The sequence below is a fragment of the Catharus ustulatus genome, chromosome 3, assembly GCF_009819885.2.
Source record: "Catharus ustulatus isolate bCatUst1 chromosome 3, bCatUst1.pri.v2, whole genome shotgun sequence".
Lineage (NCBI taxonomy): Eukaryota > Metazoa > Chordata > Aves > Passeriformes > Turdidae > Catharus > Catharus ustulatus.
In genome coordinates, this window is record NC_046223.1 from 72,695,785 (window position 1) to 72,716,476 (window position 20,692).

At 42.5% G+C, this 20,692-nt stretch overlaps 1 protein-coding gene across 9 annotated transcripts in view; it reads left to right on the plus strand.

Moving 5' to 3' along the window:
- The window catches only part of SCML4 (Scm polycomb group protein like 4), an 82,820-nt gene that overhangs the window by 50,332 nt on the left and 11,796 nt on the right, over positions 1–20,692 (plus strand). For 5 of the 9 annotated variants that reach the window (XM_033054925.1, XM_033054928.1, XM_033054926.1 and 2 more), the window contains exons 7-9: positions 6,055–6,324; positions 14,909–15,054; positions 19,481–20,621. In XM_033054925.1, coding sequence (XP_032910816.1) covers positions 6,055–6,324; positions 14,909–15,054; positions 19,481–19,606 — 542 coding nt within the window. In that variant the 3' untranslated portion in view covers positions 19,607–20,621. Of the gene's footprint in view, positions 1–6,054; positions 6,325–14,908; positions 20,622–20,692 lie in introns of those variants that run through there. The other 4 variants (XM_033054923.2, XM_033054922.1, XM_033054931.1 and 1 more) reach the window with 3 other exon arrangements.

Genomic DNA, 20,692 nt, shown 5'->3' on the forward strand with positions numbered 1-20,692 from the left:
TTTCCCTGTTCTGACTGACTACTAAGCCCCCCTTTTTCCCCTGTGGATGCAACTGTGTGTTCCTATAAGCCATGCAAATGTTCTCCCATAGACTAAAAACCGCAGGCGTGACAGCCCTGGCCCGCTGCTGGCGGCTGCCCTGGGCTGCCTCGCTCGCTGCCTCTCTGCAGCAGCCTCAGGGATGCTGTGTCTCCCTGGGGTGGTGTGTCCATGCCTGTCCATGCCACTCCTTGGCAAGCAGGGAGCAGCTCGGCTCTGCTGCCACAAACCAGATGTCGCTCCCCGGAATGCTTTCCTTGTCCGGCCAAACCGTGGCAGCCACACCACATGGGTTGGTGTGGAAAAGGACTGGTCCTTGCCCAGCTGTGTAGGGGGCAGATCCGTGCAGCAGAGAGTGGTGTTGACACGGCACAGAAACATCTGCTAAGGGGTGACATCATATTTTCATTGTGCTGCATGTCTGGATGGGCAGGGGAGCTGAAAGGAATGGGCTGGTGCTGTAATCCCAGAGTAAATCACAGCAGCCAGAGCTGGAAAGTCTTAATCTATCACAGGAGACTCTTATCTTTAGATAGATGCATGCAGGCTCAAGCTGCAGGGAAGATAAGGGCCATGGCACATTCCTGACAGGACAGAAATGTGTGAGGTTGTTTGGAAGGAACAGAAAAAATTCTTTTAAAATCTTTTAAGAGTTGATGCTTAAAACAGAAGATGGCAGTTCAGAGCCAAGGCATATCTTTCACAATCTTAAATACTGTTTATACCTTTCTGTTCTCTCCCTCTCTGGCTTATGCTAGATTTAATTGATGGTTAAACTCATCTGAAGGATTTCCTCCTGCATTTCAGCATTTGCTTTTTGTGTTTCCCCGCTTCTATTTTTCGCTTTAGGAGGGCTGAGATGCAGGGTTTCTAAGCTGCATCTTAAACTGTCCCCTCCCCCCTCCCCTACTCCTCGCTCTCTCACCTCCCCGACAGGGCAAATGCCATCCTTGTGCAGGGAGCAGGAGCCAGGCTCAGGAACTATAAAATACAGGCAAAGATAAAACCATACAAAGAAGGAGCCTCTCAATAGGATTTTGACACTGTAGCTGGCTCCTCTCAAAATGACTGGGAGATGAAAAAAGGCTGTCCCTGGCTGGGAGAAAGGAGAGGTCTGAGGAAGCTATGATATCATGCTGCTTAAAATATGGAGTTCACATCTGGTCAACCCATTATAGACAATATATGGTAGCACTTTAAAAGGTACAGGGAAGGGTCAGAGGGCAAAGCCCATCACTAAATGATATGAAGAATAGGAGATGACAGAAAAAAGGAATAGTGGGGGCAGAGAAAAGAAAGACAGAAATAAATCTGTATTGACCGTGAGGAAAAAAAAAGTTAATGGGAAATTTAATTAAAGAAAATACAAATGATTGAGCATTGCAGGTGGTAAAGTAAAAGGTTATGAAATGACATTAAAGTATTGTCCTAGAAGGAAGGACAACTGTCCTGGTAAGTTACTGGTGAGTAAAAGAGGACTTCCCTGGCTTGGGGATCAGTGTCCAGCATGCTCAGAGCAGGGAGTGTGGGTTTGTGTGGGTTTCCAGTAGTGCCCCATGCAGCCTTCACCCAGATGGATATGGGCTGTTAACTGGGAAAAGGGACTCTGCTCCCACCTCACTGGTCTGGTCTTGGGCTCTGCTGTCCAAGCAGCAATCTGGGGATGAACCCAGCAAAAGGCATGGGCTGCATCAATGAAAGTGTGAGATGGGGGGAAGGGGAACAACCTGGAGAGAAAATGGCTATGAAAATCGTATTTGTGGAAGGAGAGAAAATAGAAAAGAGAGATAGGGAAATAGCTGGCAAAATGGGGGGGGAAAGGTGATGTTGTAGATGCAGGAAAGCAGTGTTAGAACAAAGTCAAGATAGTGGTAATATGATGGAAAAAGTAGTAGGAAGAGGTGCAGGGAAGAACAGAGGGAGAAGCACATAGGGGGTATAAGGGAATGGAGCCTGAGAGAGATAAAGGGAGAGAAAGATGTAACATGAGCAGTGATGTGGGAGCAGCAGCAGGTGAGGGAAGTGGTGCAAGGAATGTTTAGCCTGGGAGCAGAGAAGGCAGAATAGTGTCTCTGGAGTGTACGAGGAGATTTTGGCTATAGGAGAGATTCTAACAAAGTTTGGGCTCTTTCTAAGATGTAGAAGAAAAAGTAGGAGATTAGATCTGCTCAGGAAAAGGTCAGCTAGGGATCATCTTTCCTGTGTATACACTATTCTTCATTTCCTGCTTGACTTGAAATTGATTTTAATTTGCTTTCCTAATGTACAATGTGAGTCAATTCTTTTGTCTTTCTGGAGTGTCTCTATTTCCAGATGCTGCCAAAGGCCCAGTGTTTGTGTTCTGCATTCACAAGTGCAGCATGCATCCGTGTGGCACTCTGCAGTGGCAAATGGGCACTGCTGGGGCAAATAGCTCAACTTATTGCAGAAGGAAGAGACAAAACAAGTGCTTTCCTTCATCCTAACAGAGAACTGATGTCCAGAGATGGCAGAAGACAGCCTGACCAAGGTCACTCCAGAGGTTTGCAGCAGAGCTGGGATGTTAGCTGCAGATTCTCAGGCTCTTTTAACTCTCAGCTGACCCATCTTCAGGAACTCAGCTAGGAATCTTACAGACTGCTACTTTTAAGAAGCTCAGCTAAAGAAATGAACATATTTAAACTGGGAAGGCAATTGTGGCTTTTTTTCTCTCCTTCTTTTTTTGCATTCTAAGGTGTGTTGGATGTAACAGCCTTGGGCTTTTCAATCCTGCTGTGGACCATTCCCGAAAAGGAAAACTATGCCAAAATGGCTTAAGTATCTCAGGGAGGTGAACAGTTGTAACAGAGCTCTTCGAGCTTTTGCTCTGCTCAGGATTTCTCATAAATCCTGCTTTAAAGCATTATGCACTGGTTTCTCACTAATATGTGGAACTGACTGCCTACAAAATAAAATATGAAAGTGTGTCAGAATACAGAAGGGCTAAGCTACAGATTTATTAACTGTTGCATTTTCAACCCCAATAGAGACTTATATTTTCTTCCATTGTCTCAGAAAAATTGTTTTTTTTTCCTAATTGGCCAGAGTGGGATTAGAAACTGTGATGGTTATACACTTCACAAAGCCTTCTGGGAGCTTACAAAATGCAGATATTTTTGTGCACATCATCAGTGGAACCTCAACTCATGCAGCTTCTCTGTAATGTAAACTAATAGAGCTGGAAAAATAGGAGCACAAAGAGCTTCCACAGGGTTTTTTAGTTTTTGGGCAGTGGGCTGCTTGAGATGATCCCTGCTCCCCCTGGTCATGAAGACATATAATGAAGACATTAATATGATTTTTCAAATTCCCAGAGCACCTTCCACTGGGGAATGTTTCATACAGTAATGAACGGAGGGTCTGCTTGTTCCATGGCAATAGGAATCATTACTCCCATTTTGAAGCCCAAAGTAGAGATGTGAAACAAGTTGATCTAGATCAAGAAAAGAGTCTTAGGCAAGGTTAGGAGCAGAACTGACGGAGGTTAGCTCCTTCTTGTAGTCTTGTACACAATTCATGGATGTCTTTCCACAGGGATGTTATATCTGTACATGTCTTATTTCACACAGACTGTTGAGACAGTTTGACATCCATCAAAAAACCCCTGGTGTCTGCTCAAAATTTTGGAGTAATTTACATCCATGGCAATAAAAGCTGTATGCTGTTTATTTAGCAGGGCTCTTTTAATGTGCTGTTTGTTGTTTTGATAGTCTATGTCTTCTTCATATTGTAATCATATTAAAAGAGCATTCTTTTCCTGGAATAAGGAGGTAATGATTCACAAGAGGCATAATTATTCCATGCAGTGCAGGCAGGATGCTGCAGAAAGAGACATCTTCTTTATGCATAAGAGGCTTTTATTGCAAGTGTTCTACACAGTAATTAAATTCCTTTGAATGAGGAGGCTTGATTGGATTTTCTTTGGTTTATTGGGAGGAGTTTGAAAAGCAAGGTATTTAGCTCAATCGCTATATAATTTTGGCATCTGTTGGAGGTTAGGGAGAAAGGTTCAGAGTGTCTGATTCCCATTTCTTTTACGTGTTACTTTATCTGAACTCCCTTGAATTCAATTGAATTACACCCTATCTGTATTTGTATGAGAATCAAGCTCAGAAATTCCTGGCAGAAAGCAGCAGGACACCTGAATGTGTGCTGTAAGAATCCAAATCATCTAAGGAAAAAAAGCCTTGCTAAATGAAAGTTACTTGCAGTTGCAAAGGCAAATGCACAAAAGTGAGGAAATTTCACATTTGCAGCTTTCCTTCAAATCTGATATTTGCCTTATGGTGAGTCCAGCCTTGGTCCAGAATGGTACAAAATCTTAAAAGACAGATACAATGAAACAGAACAATTTAACAAAAACCCGTGCTGCGGCCTGACACATAAGCCAAGGTGAGGGCATGGCAGAACTCCTGAGTATTTGAGTTGTCAAAATAAATCATGTTCATTTAACATCAACTACTGTACACAGTTGCCAAGTAATATTTGGTTTGGGGTTTTTTTTAAGGAAAAATGTAAATTTAAAGGAATACTCTGTTATATAGAGCCTCAACATCTATTAGCAATGGAGTTTGTGTCTTATGGCATAAATTACAGCATAAATTCTTGTAACTCAATAAGGCTGCACAATACATCAGGAGGAGAGTGTTGCTCTGGCCAGGAAGTTGATGTGCAACACCATGGGGGAAATTTCACCCTACTCAGATATCTCTGGAGGGAGAGTACACGTGATGAGGAAAGTGGTCATTTCAACAGCTCAGAAAAATGTCATGGGGCAATGGAAGGCACTTCCCTAATCTAGGGGCTCCCTGTCTGCCAGGTATTAGCACTCAGTGGGAGTGGGAATCTCTAAAGTGCAGGTTACCAGCAGGATTCTGTGAAGGTTGGGATCTCATAGAGGTTTCCAAGGGCTCTGCTTGTATCCCAGTAGTGATACTGGGGCCGGGTGACAGGAGGCCTGGTTTTGCAGGGAGAATGGCAGTGGGAAAAAGGAGGAGAAAGACCTGTGGCCATCTTTTGTGAAGACAAAAAATGGTAAATAGCAAAGACTTGGATATGAGGAGACTGGAGGAGGAAGACAGTGACACAGGCATGGAAGTGTCGGTCCAAATAGTGACAAACCTGACCCTAAGTCTGAGGGGAAATAGCAGAAAAAATCTTCATACTGGAAATATGGAGCTAGACCTGCCTCATACCTGTGCATGAGACCCCCAAGCATGGGGGAGTGTAAGTCTCCAAAATAGGTTTTGAAGTGCAAAATCTGGTTTATTGCCAGGAGTTTGAAAAGCAAGGTATTTAGCTCCTTCCTAGTGTGAAAATTGCAGTGGAGAGGACTGGAACCATCATAGCAGCGGTTTGCAGATGTCTGTGATGTTGGCACATTTGAACCTGACTCAGGTCCAAGTTACTCACACATAACTGTCCATGATAAACCTTGGGTGTGCTCATCAGTCATCAAGCCTGTATCCTTGCAGGATACTGGACCTGATGGATGTCTGCAGCTGAGGATGATTCTGATTAATTTTGGTAATTGCAGCCAGAATCCTTTGGTTTATTACCTTCACTCCTTCCTACTGGCTGCCAGGCATTTTGAACCTAACAAACTGCCTGTCCTGTTGTCCTCCTCTGCCTCCTTTCTTTCAGTCCTCTAGTCTCGGTGTATTTGAGGAGCACCATGAGTCAATTGGACCTGGATCAAGTGGCCCAGGACTTTACAGAAAACAATATTGTAAGCTGACAGAGATGACTCATATCAGGCCATGGTTTCCCTCTTGTGACTCTACTGACTTTGAATGGTTGTGTTTCCCTTCACTGTTTATTAATTCTCAGCAAGGATCTCTCCTGTGGCCAGATATCTGTACAGAAGGTTGAAAACAGAGTGAAAACACTTTGTGACCAAAAAAAAAAGGGAATTTTGGCCAAAAAGAATTGTTTTTAAGTGTTGATTTAAAAAGTTTCTGTTTTACTGATGTTTATTTTGTGCCTGGGCTCCCTGAGCAGAGACAGTTATACCTGAGGACTACCTGGCAGATGCTCCGAACAGGAAGCAGTACAGTGTGGATCCTGCCGACGCTGCCTTGGGCTCCATGGGCTCCATGTACGCCATGCGGCAGAGTCCTGCAGACGGACACCCTGCTGGAGCCTCCTCTTCCTCCTGTAGCCATCGTCCTGCCCACATGTCTTCAGGGGGGTCCTCATCTACTGGCCTGCACCATCAGACCTCCAGCCCAACAAGGAATGGGGCCTATCTTGAAGGAAACACAAGTGGTAATGTAACATCTTCCATTCAGCAATGTGTGCTCTGTGCTGGTGCTGGGCTGGAGTCTTAACTCATTCCCAAACTCCCAAGAAAATAAGTAAGGTGGTTCTGTGATGGAATCCATCCAGTCCACTCCTGCTTCCATTTAGAAGAGGAAATAATAGCCTGTGTAAACACAAAATCAATCTGTTCACCATTAAGTAAAAAGGTGAAGGTTTTCTAATGCTGTTGTTATGTAAACATACATATTATGTGTAATTGTGTGGCAATCACACCTGCTATAATCAGCTCAGACATACAGACATTAATGTTCCTCCCAAAGATTTATGCTGCTTACAGGCAGGTATGTGTTATTTGTATGACACCAGCTGTGTACAAGATGTGATGCAGAGCAAACCCAAGTATTAGTGTCTACCTCAAAGCATTTTAGCCAAAGGTTTTGCTTCCTAGCTGAGTGCCCATCCTGCCCCTTTAATTACATACAAGCCAGATTTTGCTTGAAAAAGACTCCCCAACAAAACATATGTTTTTAAAACTGATTCAGCTCACTGCTCAAGACTTTTTTATTCTTCAGAAAGCAAAATCACAAGAAGTTTATCTGCAAATTCAAAAAATACCTTAGGAACCACTGCATTTAATGATTCTTCTTCCCTTTCTTTTTATTTTTGTTCAGTTACCATTTGCTGGGGCAGTTGCTCCACTCATTCACTACAGTTCCTATTGGCCATGATTTTTTTTCCTCTAGAAATGCCCAGGTTCATCATATGGGTTAGCTATTTCACTGAACTTCAGTAAACTTTGTTTGCATTTTCCAAATTCTCAGGCAACAGATCTTTATCAGTAGTGATGCCAATGGTATCTACACCCTTTACTAATTATTCAAACTTCACATATGCATTTTTCATTCTGATGATAGATCTATAAAGGAGTTGAATTTCTCAGCCATTTTAAAGTCATTAGTTTTTCCCTTCCTCATTTATTAATGGAATCTACTGCCACTCTAGTACTATTTTTTAAAAATCTTGATATATTTGCAGAAGATTACTGCTTCCCCTAGCCCCTTTGTCTACCATTAGCTCATTATATTGTCTTTTTGCCCTTGCATTTCCCTAGGAAACTTTAATTGATTCTGCATATTCCTGCTTGGAAGCCATTCCAGAGCCTCTTTCCAGTATCCTTTGCTTAATCCTTGCTAATTCCTTCATTTCCTAACCCCTGTATTATTTCTTGTTCCTGAACTTTCACTATTTAATATTTTAGAATATTATTATTCCAAAATATGTGTTCCAAGTATTCAGCCCTGTATTTATTTGTTTATCTAAGTTTGCCTTCTTAGATATTCAATACCCACCCAAAACTATCACTGACTTTGCTATTATTTTCACACACTTGCTTCCCTGGTTTAGCCCTGTGTTACCCTATTATAGAGACCACTGATAAGTGCTCGGTTCTCATCGTTCTCTCATTCTTTACTTACAGAATCAACTTTACTCAATGCAAAGTGGATAGTACAGACATACACTGCAAACAACTTGTAAAAGTTTGTCACTAGGAACTGGTGGCCTCAGTTACAAAGAAAAGGAAATTAAAAGCCATTTTCTTTCAGATCTTGTTCAGTGCCTCTCAGGCTGGCATAATCAGGTGCCGGGAGGACAAGAGGCTCACTGCACAGAGGATTTATTTACCCCTCTCCCACCATTTCCTTAGAGCCTCCTAGCAGGACTGAGACCCTTTTGCCAAGCTTTATAATTGGCAGCTGTGAGGAGCCAAGATTTAACAACATTGTTATTGACTTGCCTTAAAAATCTTGATGGCTCTTCTTGGGATCAGTCATTGTCTCTGCAGCACATATGAAGAGCCAGGGCAGTTCAGAGCAAAGGTCTGTCTAGCCACACATCTTGTCTCCAGCATAAAACAGCATGCCCTAAGGAAAGGGATAAATGCAGGAATGGTGGTGCATTCCCATTACTCTCTCTGCCTTCAGACATCTGTGGCTCAAAGACTTCCTCAACCAGAGGTTGTAGATTCATACTTAGTAACTCTTCACAGATTTTTCTTCTCTGAATCACTTGGTGACTTACTGAATACTTTGTGCATTTTCAGAATACACAAAACTTCCATGCATAAGCATGTGTTGTGTGGAGAAAACCCTCGGTGTCAGGGCATAGAAACTATGTTCAAGGGACTGAAGCTTAAAATCAGAGCTTCTTAAGCTTGTTCAGCTGCATTATTTTCCCTTTTTGTTTTTGACTTTGAATGTCACTGTTTCCCAGTCTTGGCCAATGTTTGTGAAACCTCCACACAATCCTGAGCAGGAAGCTGAGCTTCAGGAGCCCTCTGTCTCTCTTTTCATGACTTCCCACAAAATACACAGTCTTTACAAAATGAAAGGCTGAAATATGGCTCATGACTTTTTCCAGAACTGAATCAACAAAAAAAGTCATCAAGTGGTCATGCATCCTCTATTTCTCTGGCTTAAAACCATTAAAAGCACTTTGAGGAGCAAAGAGGGAGAGATTGCTTTTGAATCAGGCATCTATGACATGAGTGCCTCTGAAGCAGTAACAAGTGACTTGAAAGTGCTACATATAATACCTGGGGTTAGCAGAATTCATCCCAAAACAGCTTAGTAATTTTTATGTGATGATCACTTGACACTTGCATAGCCTCTGAGTTCCTCTGAGGTCTCTGGGCCATTTGGCCAGCTCAACAGTCAATGGATTCCTGAAACAGAAATGCATATTAATCATTAAAATAGTTATGGATTAATTTATTTTGATGGGGTTTTCCTAATTTTTAGGCATTTATTAGTCCTGTTGTCACCCATTGTAGGTTAGGGTCTACCACAGAGGCACATGCAAACCCATACAATCCCCTGTAGCAATCCCCTGTGCTCCACCAGTGTATGGCAGCACGGACAGCCAGTGCACATTGTGCCACCACCATCCATCTCACTTCCTCTAATCCTCTCAGCTGCTCTCTGAGACTCCAGCAGTGTCCCACAGCCCATAGCACAATCTGAGTCCTTTGAGGCAAAGCAGAGACATTTGCCCTCAGACATGGCCAGGCAGTTTTCTGTGGCTGTGGTGGGCAATACAGTGACATCTGTGACGTCATGGTGTCCACACATTCATTACAATATCACTTCAAGCATTAAGGCACTATGATGTTTCCAGTTACATCCTGGTTTCATCTCTTTTACTGTTTCCCATAGTATCAGCTCCGTATCACTGAAATTCTCTCCAGAGTCCTACAAAGCCTTACCTACTCCTCCTTAAAATTAGAGATTATATTACTTCATAGAAAGAAATAGTATTTTCACCCACCATGTTGCTTCCACTTCTACTGGCAATCCCAGACTTTTAAAATGCACATTTCTGCAATTGCCCTGACACACTGGAATTTTCATACTGTCTTCACAAATTCTCTCTTGCAAAGGTCTTTGGAATCTGTGCATGTGTTTTTCTTCTTTCTAGGCATAATTTATATGTTGCTGAATCATAAGTAAGCAAAGATGAGTAAGTGGTGCATGTCAGTCTCTGTTCTTATCCTCTTCAGTTTGTATACTTATGAGGCAGAGATGGGCTCATTAAAAAGAGGAAGAATTTATCTCTGGAAACTCAAACCAACCCTGTTTATTTATGGATAGATTTGAAAAATAGCTTGCCTTATTTATCATGGTGGGCAAATATCATGGAAAAAGCCATAATCATAAAACATATCTCAGTGCATAGCAGAACATGTCTTTCAAGCGGAATGGATGAGATTAAACCTCAAAGCTCCCATTAATGTGATCGGAAGCTCGATGCCTAATTCTCCTTGATTATGCTTAAAAATTCTGAAAAAAAAAAGTAAAAAAAAAAAAATCTCATTTCAGAAAGCCAGTTGGGGCTGCAAACAGATAAACATGCACTTTCCTGTCATCATTTGCCAAACTGAAGTTTTTAAATTAGGGAAGGAATAGTCAAGGACATCATAAACCTTTCCAAGCCTGCTTAAATAACAGACAAAGCCTTTATCCCAAGCATGAAGAATTGTGTGTTCAACCACAATATAATAACCTTAACCTCGCCCTGTAGCTTGTTACTTTTATGGAGATTTTATTATCCAGTATTAGCAGTTAATTATTATCACCTGAGGGTCTTTGTTAAAGAGGCAGTCCTGCTTATTAATACATATATTTTCTGAAAACATTTGTGGGCATGGGGGTTGAAATTCCTCTTTTTCCAGAAAAATGCTGTGAGTGGCTCATGGGGAGCAGATCCAGCACCTCCCCAAGGCAAAGGAGCTGTTGATGACATTGTGAGCCGCAGCAAACACAGCCTGCCTGCTAATTTTTGAGGACATATCAGTTTGAAAGTTCCAGTGCTTCCAGCAAGCTGCCTTTTTGTTTCCCCTGCAAAGGAGAGGCAAAGCAAGAAAAGCCTGGATAAACGTTTAATGTTTGGATTCTGGGCTGCTCCTGCAGCAGGCAGAGGAGCATCTGTGATGATGCATCCCATCCCATCCCATCCCATCCCATCCCATCCCATCCCATCCCATCCCATCCCATCCCATCCCGTCCCGTCCCGTCCCATCCCATCCCATCCCATGCCTGCCGTGCTGCCAGTGGGAGCAGCTGCCACGCTGGTGGGACAGGGACTCTCCTGTGACACCTTGCAAGGTGGAGGACACCAGCCAGGTGCAAACAGATGTGCTGAGCCTGATGTTCTCCTCAGAGTTCTCTGCTGATCATGGCCTGCCAACACCCTGCCCCGCCCCAAACATCCCGTAATTGTGTTCTCCCAGACGCCTGCTTGTCTGATGTATCTCTTCTCCTCCTGCTTGGTGTGCCCTAGATTTTTAGAAAAATAGCCTTCCTCCTTTCCTTATTTATAGTTGGGGGTCGTTTGTTTTTTAAATAATTCTCATTTCTCTGCATCTTTGAGGGTCTGCTACTTCTGCTTAGTTTCAGTAGATCTGCTCCTTCTTATTATCTGCTCCAGTGCAATCAGAGAGAACCTTTTAAAATTTCATTTCCACCCCCTTCCCCTGAGGCAAAGAAATCATTTAGGCCTGCAGCAATATTAAAGTTCATCTGTCACTCCCTTTCCACTCTTATCTATCAATGACTGTACTCCCTCTGGGCTCTGTTTGTTTGCCAAGAACATATTTAGGGAGTCTGTTATTTGTCTTTTTCTTCTTTTGCAGGTTTAACTCCATTTTAGCATTTTATTTCTTTGTCATGCCTCTGCAGGCATTTGGCTGTTGGCTCTGTCTCCATTCTCCTTCTCAGGAAGGTCCAGAGGTTAAAGATGAGTGGCAGAGAAAAGCGTGGGGTGAAAACTCAGACTGAGCCAGGCCACCTCTTTCCCTCAGCTTCACTCAACTTTTGCCACTGTCCTGGTAATTCCAGCTGTTTCTGTGTGGGCAATGGTCTTGACTGGGATGCCTGGAGACGTTCCTCTGCAGAGGAACCTCTTCTCTGTCCTTCCCCAATATTGTTTGAGGCAGAAGGGGAAAGTGCTTCCCTCTGGCTACGTAAATCTCCACATCCCATTCCATTAATTTGACAAATTTTTGCCACCTGTCAAAAACAGGAAATTGGATTTGACCTAGATTATGATCTCTAAAAATAATTATTGGTCGCAAGCACTCCCATCTCTTTGTAATCTGAGTATTCATTATCATTTGATTAATTCTGATGACAGGATGGCATAGGATACCCAGGAGACGTAAGACTTCCTCATTTATCTAATTCTTAGGTTAAGTGTGAATACCTTCAGATATGAAAAAATGTATAGTACTTGCCCTGCTGCCATCAAACACTTTTGTGCTTAATATAATCTTTCACCAAAGTGATGCTATTGAAAGAAACCCCATGCCTTTGTGTAGATATGAAATTATCTATTTTCTTTTGTAAATTGAGAAATTACACTCAGATGAGTAAACTACAGTGTTAAAAAACCAAATAAATTAATCAACCAAATAAATTATAAAATATATGGAAAACCAGATTGTTTCCAGATTCATCAGCTAAAATTTGATATTTTGCTGCAAACTGGGGGCATCTCAGTTTTATTGATAACATTTAAAGGCAACTCCTTTCACACAAGTAAATTAACACACCTTAATTCATTAAAAAGCAGCAAAAATTCCAAAACTTGATAATAATTAGGTCAATAAAGACCAAAAAATATTTGGAGAATTAGTATTGACACATAATTCTTGTTTATATATTATGATATTATAATATCCCTCAGGTATGTATTTGAAAGGGTTATCTTCACCTGCTAGGGTCTGGAAGAGTTCTAACCATGCAGTCTCTTCAGAAAGGTCATTTATATATTTGTCTTTCAGAAATCACATTTATGCTATTGATTGCTAGATTGCAAAGGAGTGAATAGATTCCTCCTGTCATTTCAACCTTTTCTTCTCATCCACCTTCCTTTTATTACAGATACTTCCAATACCTGTGAGGGCTCCCAGGTGCACTTGGGGCTCTTTGCTCCCCTTTGCCCTTTCCTGGGCAGGTTGCAGGAAGGAGTCAGTGGGCTGCAGGCTGCCCTTTCTGTTCCTGGTGTAAATCCCAGGCTAAGTCCTCTGGGCTTTCCTTACATTTATACAAATGTAACAGTAAAATCATGCTCCTCAGTAGTGTCACGTCTCCCCTGACCATGTTATGGCAGTAGCAGAGAAACTTCTGCAGTCTTTTGATCACAGCCAAACATTTCTCTCCTCCCTCTATTTTCTGGCTATTTGCAAAAGCCTGGTGTTTTTCTGGACCTTTGGTTTGAGGTGGTATAGCACGTCAGCTAATCATCTAAACCATTGTCAGACCCTCTATCTCCAAGACAAGTCTCAGTTCTCCCGCTTGTTCCTGACAGAGTTCCTCAATGTTACTGATGATCCAGGGGTTGGCCAAGATTACCCTGTTGGTTTTGCACTCTCTTTCTTCATTGTTTCATGCCAAAGGCTCCAGATGGTGTCTGTACCTCTGTGTATTGCATTTATTCTGTGAGTGGAGCCCAGGGTCACCTGAGTCCATATGAACACTGGTCCTCGCTGTCTAATTAATAGGACCTGCGGCTGTTCCTTGTCCTTTGTATCCAGAACAGTGACTTAGCAAATGAGAGTGCAATTATCATGATATTTACATCTCATCTCATTATGAAAGCCATGGACCAGATTTGCACATTCATAGCACTGCTGCTTTCTGGAGTTCATTCTGAGCAACTGCAAATACACCTCATTGCATTGTACTGTAAGATGAGCATGGTGGCAAGGAAAAAAGGACAAATAAGCACACAAACCCATTATTGGGTGTATATGGGCTAATATAAATCACCAGAGCTCTACTGAAGTCAATGGAGTGACAATCTACATAAGCCCCAAACCCATCCAGCACATTTACTCATGTGCATTAGGATTGTATTTTGAGTCACGCGTGGGGATTCTCACACATCTCATCTGTCTTTATAAGTTCAATATTTCTCTGGAGACCTCATCCCTTTTCTCCTCAGCAGTTCTGATTGCCTCTTAGCTACTTGGGGCATTTCCAGGCTTCAGTTTAGATGTCTGTGATCTCCTTCTATACGCATTTTTCTGTTGGATTTCTGGTATTCTGTAGTGCATACTTGCTTTCCATTTGCAGTTCTCTCATTAAAAAATGGGCCTTGACAGAAAGAGATGAGCAGATGTGAGCAAGTAACATTTAATGCATCTGTATGCTGCTGCCTGCTAATGCAAAGTTTGCTTGGTGTGGATATAAACAAATGGAAACAGCTTTCCTCTAACCCAGCATCATACAGTTCTTGTCGTAAAGAGGCAGTGTAAGTGGGGGTACAAATTATATTCAGGTGGAGATTGAGATTTATAATTCTGCAGAGACTAAGAATAAAAACATCAATGCACTTTCATTCCAATGTGCCTTTATTCACTTGATTTAAAGCTACAGCAAGCTGAAGTCACCTTATATCATCAAGGGGTTTTACCATTAAAAAGTCACATGTGCAATGTTCATCTTCACATGTTTTCGTAACTTTCCAAATTGGCATTCACTGGGGACCATCAGTTTTGTGAGAGACTAAGATTAGGAACATACAGACTGAAAACCTTCTGCTAAGCTCTAAAACAAGTATGAATATCTGAATGCAAATTAAAAAGCCCTATTTGCTAAATCCTAATTTTATCCTCTAGCCTTCACATTCAATGGCAAACTCCTTTGTTCAGTGCTGGAGAACTTTCTCTCCAGGTGTGAGGGTCTTCTTGAGCCGAGATCCCTGCTGCTGCAGATCAGACAGCAGGGGCAGCTTGGTTTAAGAGCCTGGCAGGTGGTACATTTTTCCTTCCCCAGCAGGGACCTAAAGGTTTCATGTTTTTTAACACGATTCACCAGCTGGGATCATGTCTTCCAATGAAGCAGTCAGATTGGAAACTTCTGCAAGTCCCCTTTTTTCCCTATGCTGCCATCTCAGGCCAGTACTTTCACACACAGCTCCAATGTCCAGTGCTGCAGTGAGGCTGCCAAAGCCCTGCACACTCACAATCACAAAGGAGGAAACCTCTGTGTGCCATTCTAATGCACTGTTGTGGGCTTTTTTGTACCAATAGCCTCAAGTCCTTCACCTGAACAACAAGATGTAGCTCGGCCATCAAGCAAGAACCCTTTGACCTGGACAGTGGATGATGTGGTTTGGTTTGTGAAGGATGCAGACCCTCAAGCTTTAGGCCCTCACGTGGAGCTCTTCAGAAAACATGTATGTAGAAGGCTACCCTTACCACCTCTAGGTAATTTAAGTCACAAGAGACAGCCAGCACATGTCACACAAGCCCCTCAGCAGCCTTGGGCTTGCTTAACCAGGTTGAATGCAGGGCCTGGCAAGGAGTTCATCACCTCTGGATGGTTTGGGATAAAGAAATTTCATTTATCCCATGAGTTGGTGGTTAAACACCAGGAGGAACTTTGTGAAAAGGTGCCCCAAACTTGTCAATGTTAATGAGGCCTTTGGAAAGTGCCCCTAATGACACAGTGTAATTCAGTCAGCCCTGAATTGCTCTGGTAGTTGGACTAGATCATTGTGGGGCCCTTCCACCTGAAAGAGTTCTGTTCTATTCTATTCTATTCTATTCTATTCTATTCTATTCTATTCTATTCTATTCTATTCTATTCTATTCTATTCTATTCTATTCTATTCTATTCTATTCTATTCTAATTCTATTCCACTCCACTCTATTTTGTGCTATGTTATGCTACTCTGTCATTTATACTTCAGTGGGGAAACTGTAACAGTGTCTTTAGAAAACGCTCACCCTTTTTTCCCAGCTACTCCAGCATAAATTGTTTCTATGCCAAGCCTAAGAGAAAGCACTGAGGATCTGTTGCTCATTTTTCATTGTCAGATTGGCACAAAAAAAGCCTTGTTTCAATGACAATTTTTTCACAGGATGTATAGATTCTTCTCTGAAGAGCATTTTTTATGTGTCTCTAGATATTTAGCAGGAGAAACCCCAAACAGCCAATATTTTAATCTTTTCCCCCTCAGTGTTATGTAACTACATAACCAAATTTAACAGCCCTGCTGACTCTCCAGAGGATATGAAAGTTGTTTCTGTGAGGATAACCTCCAGTCATGGAAATTATATTATCCTTAATTAATAAAGGGGAAGACAGTAAACTTGTCTGGAGTTTCTAGTTCTGCTGCTATATATGGAGTTGACACCAATGTATCTATTAGCATTTTTTGCCATCTCTATCTCTCCTTAATCAATTCAGTCTGGCTATGAAAAATGGATTTTACCCTAAAAGTGACTCTGTGTTCACCTGGAGGTTGTAAGTTTTCATGTAAGTGCCTAGACCTAGATCTAAATGAGAATTGCTCCCCAGCCCTGAGTCCTGAGCAGCATCCTCAGTTCTGCAGAGACAGAAGAGGGCTTGATCACTGCTTGCCCCTATGCCAGCAGAGACAAGTGGGGCTGTGGAGACGCAGGTGAGATCTGAGGGAGGTAAATGGACTTCCAGCTACACTCTGCCTCCAGGATTTCCAGATCCAGGAGAGGAGTTGGCTGAGGAGTAGCTGAAAATGAAGATGAACACAGGCCTTGGTATCTGCTCACCATAGGAAGGAATTGAGGCCATTTGGCACTCTGCAGACAGGTCTGTGGGATGAGACTAGCAGCAGGCACAGCGGTGTAACAGCAAGCACAGGTCAGGTACTGGCCTCCTTTTCCTGTCTTCTGCCTTATGAGCTGATAATGAAAGCATGACCTTTATTGGTCACATGGGCAACCAGGCAGATAAACAAGTCACCCTCAGGTTTGAAGGAGCTTGCTATAGAAGGAGTTTCTGACAATATCAGAAGGGGCTGTGCATCAAGAGAAAATCTTCCTGCAAGAGAGCGAGAATTGACATGGTCTGAGGCATACAGGTATATCCCAAAGGGAAAAAAACCCTACTTTTATGGTTTGTCTTGTAAATATGGAGAGTGCAAAAGCACTAATTTTGTCTAGTTTCCATTTGTAGCAAAGTATGCTTTAATGCAGCAGCAGGGCCTGGGAACCCTCCAGGCAGTCATGGGCCAGCTGCACTGGAGAATGCCGTGATACTGCAGCTGCTCTGTGACCAAAGAGATCAAGCTAAATTGCCACTAAAGACTGTCCCTGTCATCCTTTGTTGCCACCCAGCACCCATGGGCTCTACTTATCATTGGTTTTCTTGTAAAATATGCTATAGGTGTGAGAACCTGGGTATGATTGCCACACAACTCAATTCAATTACACCTTTGAGTTATATATATCCTTGCAATTTTTCAGCCTTCAAACCTCATCTGGATTAGCACAAAGACCCCAGGGGTGAGAGACAAGTGATTAGTCCATTAACCTCAGCCATATCTTCCTGTATGTTCAATCTTTCCATGGAGCAGGTGCATAATTTACTTAGAAGCACTTACTGTCATTGACAAGGCCCAGCTATCACCCGAAATAGTTGCAATCAGCTCATCTGAGCTGGGAGAGAGAGGCTGTTGGGACCTGCAGGAAGAAAACAGCTGGAAGATGTATCCTGAACGTGGGCAGTGTGCTTTCCTACTGCTCTACCAGGCCATTTGGATGTCGACTTCAGTCCTAAGACACAGCTCTTCCAGCCTGCAGCCCCCCTCCTTCATCCTGCAACCAAAAGATGCTGCAGGATGTCCCGGCTCTGTCTGCTCTTCCCTCCAGGAGCAGAAGCTTCGCTTCTTGCCAAGATACCCAAGGAGCTCTGTCACAGGCAGCTCCTGAGGGTGTCCACCAAAGGCTGAGAAACTTCCTACCAGCTCTCCTTGGCTGTTCCCTGCTCCCTCAGCAGGTCTGTGTGCCAAGGACAGCTGAGCTCAGCACTGACAGAGCTTTGGGTCTCACAGAAAGGAACCACTGCCCTGCCCAGGCACCTTGTAGCAGCACTGTGGGAGATCCCGTGGAGACTCCATCAGCAGGAAAGATTTGGTAGGAAGATAGGGGAAAGGGAAGATAGGAGGAGGGGAAAGGTGCCCCTGATGGCACTGAACGTCACCAGTTCCAGACCTGGCTCAGGATCTTCTGCTGGGGCTAATGTACATTTGGGAACCACGTTATCAAAGTCTTCTTTTTAAAAATTATTTTTAAAAGGGCTGACACAGTATAACTGTAAAGAAGTCAAGCCAAGAATCTGCACAGGGAAATGGCTAATCTGGGATATTTAATTGGATATGAACACTCCCTCTGGCATACTATTGTCATGGAGTTTCATCTTGACCCCTACACAGTAATAATAATGGAAATAATAAAATGCTGAACTCAACATTTAGAAACAGCTGCCTCCAAACCTGACCCTTGACAGTGTTTTTACCCTATGGCACCTTAGTTAAAGGAGTTCTTATTTTATTTCTTATGCAAATAGTAATTTTATGTAACAGTTACTCTTACTTTACATTAGCTTCCTTAAAATAATGGCAAGGAGAGCAGGAAGGTGGAGAGAGTTTCCATTATGAATAGAGTGGGGGTTGTAAAATGAGGAGCATTAATTGATTGAGTTAATCAGAAAGTGACCTTAACTGCTCAACAGATAAATCACCTAGTGAATGGAATAATAATGATCAGGGCAAATTAGGATCCATAGTGCTGCTTAATAAGTAGGCAATGGATCACAGTGGAAAGATCTGACCATCAAAACCACAGGACACAATGTAGAAGCACTGGGGTGTGTGTGTATCTGTGTATGTGCACACACATAGCACTTGGGATCTTTTAGCTCTGACACTCTAAGTGTGTAAATGTGCTGGAAGCTGTGGGGATGGTAGTAATTTTTTGGCAGATCCACTAATACGGTCAGGAAAAATGAGACAAGTTTTGGGTTCAAAGAAGGACCATATAGCTGAAAGCTTCTGTGTTCTACAGCCATAGAACAGTTCTTTCAGCTGTACAGTTCTTTCCTTACCATGGTAAAGGACTCTGTGGGCTTAAGCTACTTTTGCAGTAATACCTTGTAATTTCAAAAGGTTTTGAAAAGGTTTTCAAGCCAACAGTTCTGGGATAAACAGCTGAGCTTGGTGACAATTTCCTCCACTTACATGAGGGTTAAATTAAAAATTAGCAAATTTAATAATAAATGCAATTAAATAAGCAAGTTACTACTGTCTTCAATTTGAGGAAAAAAAAAAGTGTATATACACAAACACGTATACCCATATACTTGCATCACTGGGTATAAGTGTACTGGAGATATGTGAAGCACACAGATAGCTGGGGACAAAGCTGACACTGAAATTCAGGGGTGTTGTATTAGCAATTTAATGTGGCTACATCCTTCACTGTCTCCATCACTCATACCTTTCTCTCAAGGCTGACTGGCTTTTCTCAGATTTGCACTTAGAGCAACCCTGATTTTTAAAAAATTCTACTTTTAATTGCAAAAGAAATTGAAAACGTAAACTAATCTTATAGTTCCTTGAAGAATAAAAGGTAGTATTTAATTAAACTTTCTTTTACGGCTTCCTTCTATCACACCTCAGATTTCAATTTTTTAAATGAAATTTCAAAATGCATGACATTTCAGGTAGCTCTACCCTAAATGACATGCTGTTTCTAATTCACCTCATTTAATGTATCAGGACACAGCACTTAAAGAGGGGGTTAACACATTTTGATTCTCTTCCTCTCTTTTGAAACCAGGAAATTGATGGCAATGCTTTGTTACTGCTGAAAAGTGACATGATCATGAAATACCTGGGGCTGAAACTGGGACCAGCACTGAAACTGTGTTACCACATTGATAAGCTCAAGCAAGCCAAGTTCTAATAATTTCTTGAACAACAGAATCTGAGCTAAATCTAGATGGAAGACTAAAGGTAACATGTTGCCTTATAGAAATGCATTCATTTGCAGATTGCTTTTCCTTCTTTTTTATCAAAGACTTTGTCTTTTTTAACATTTGTGCGTTGTCACCTTTTTTTAATCCAATGGGATCTTTTGGGCTGCTTTGTGTTAATAATTTGCCAAGAGGTATATAATTACAATAATTATTTTGTATCATTAATATTATTATGATTATAGTAAGCCCTATTTTTGTAACCACAAGTGGGAAATCAAAACCAAACACAGCTACAGCATATGCATAGGACTGCTAGAAGACGAGCCAAGAGTCCCTCACTAGCCACGGGTCCGCCTCTGAAGAGTAATCGCAGTCCTGCATTGCCTGGGCACCAGCTCCTCTCTCCGTGCTCAGGGGCTGGGACAGTGCAGCGTTTGTCCGATGGAAACTGCCCCGTGTCTTGCACTATCCGGAAAACTTGAATTATTCACTTAAACAAATAAACAAAACAAAACAACAACAAAAAAAAAGAACAAAGAAAAGAGAAGGAAAATAATAATAAGAAAAAATAATAATTATAAAAAAGAGGGAGGGGAAGGATTTTTCCCCAGCTGAAGAACTTTCTCCCGCTAGAGGGAGCAGCCCCAGCAGCCTTGCGGCTGGAGCTGTGATGCTGCGGTGCTTTCAGCCTGATGAGCTTGGACCATCGTGGCTCTGCTGCCGAACACGTCCATAAACACGGCCGAGGAATCACAGGCTCCCAGCAGCATGCGCCCGTCACCGTTTACAGATAATGAATCCAAGAGGAGCCCAAAGGCAGCGGGTGTTTCTGGCAGGATGTTTCCCGTCACACCAAGGAGGGTGGGGGCTCCCACGGTGTCAGCTGTCAGCTCCCGGGCCGCCGCAGCCACTCCAGGAAAAATCTGAATTCCTGGGTTTGTTTTTGTTTGCATCTCTCAAAAACAAGGAAGCCTGGCGGGATCGTTCCTCACAAGGACCTGGGTACGTCTCTGAACTTCTCACGGGCTCAGGACAAATGCTGTAGGGTTGGGTCCTGATTGCACTCTGGCTCT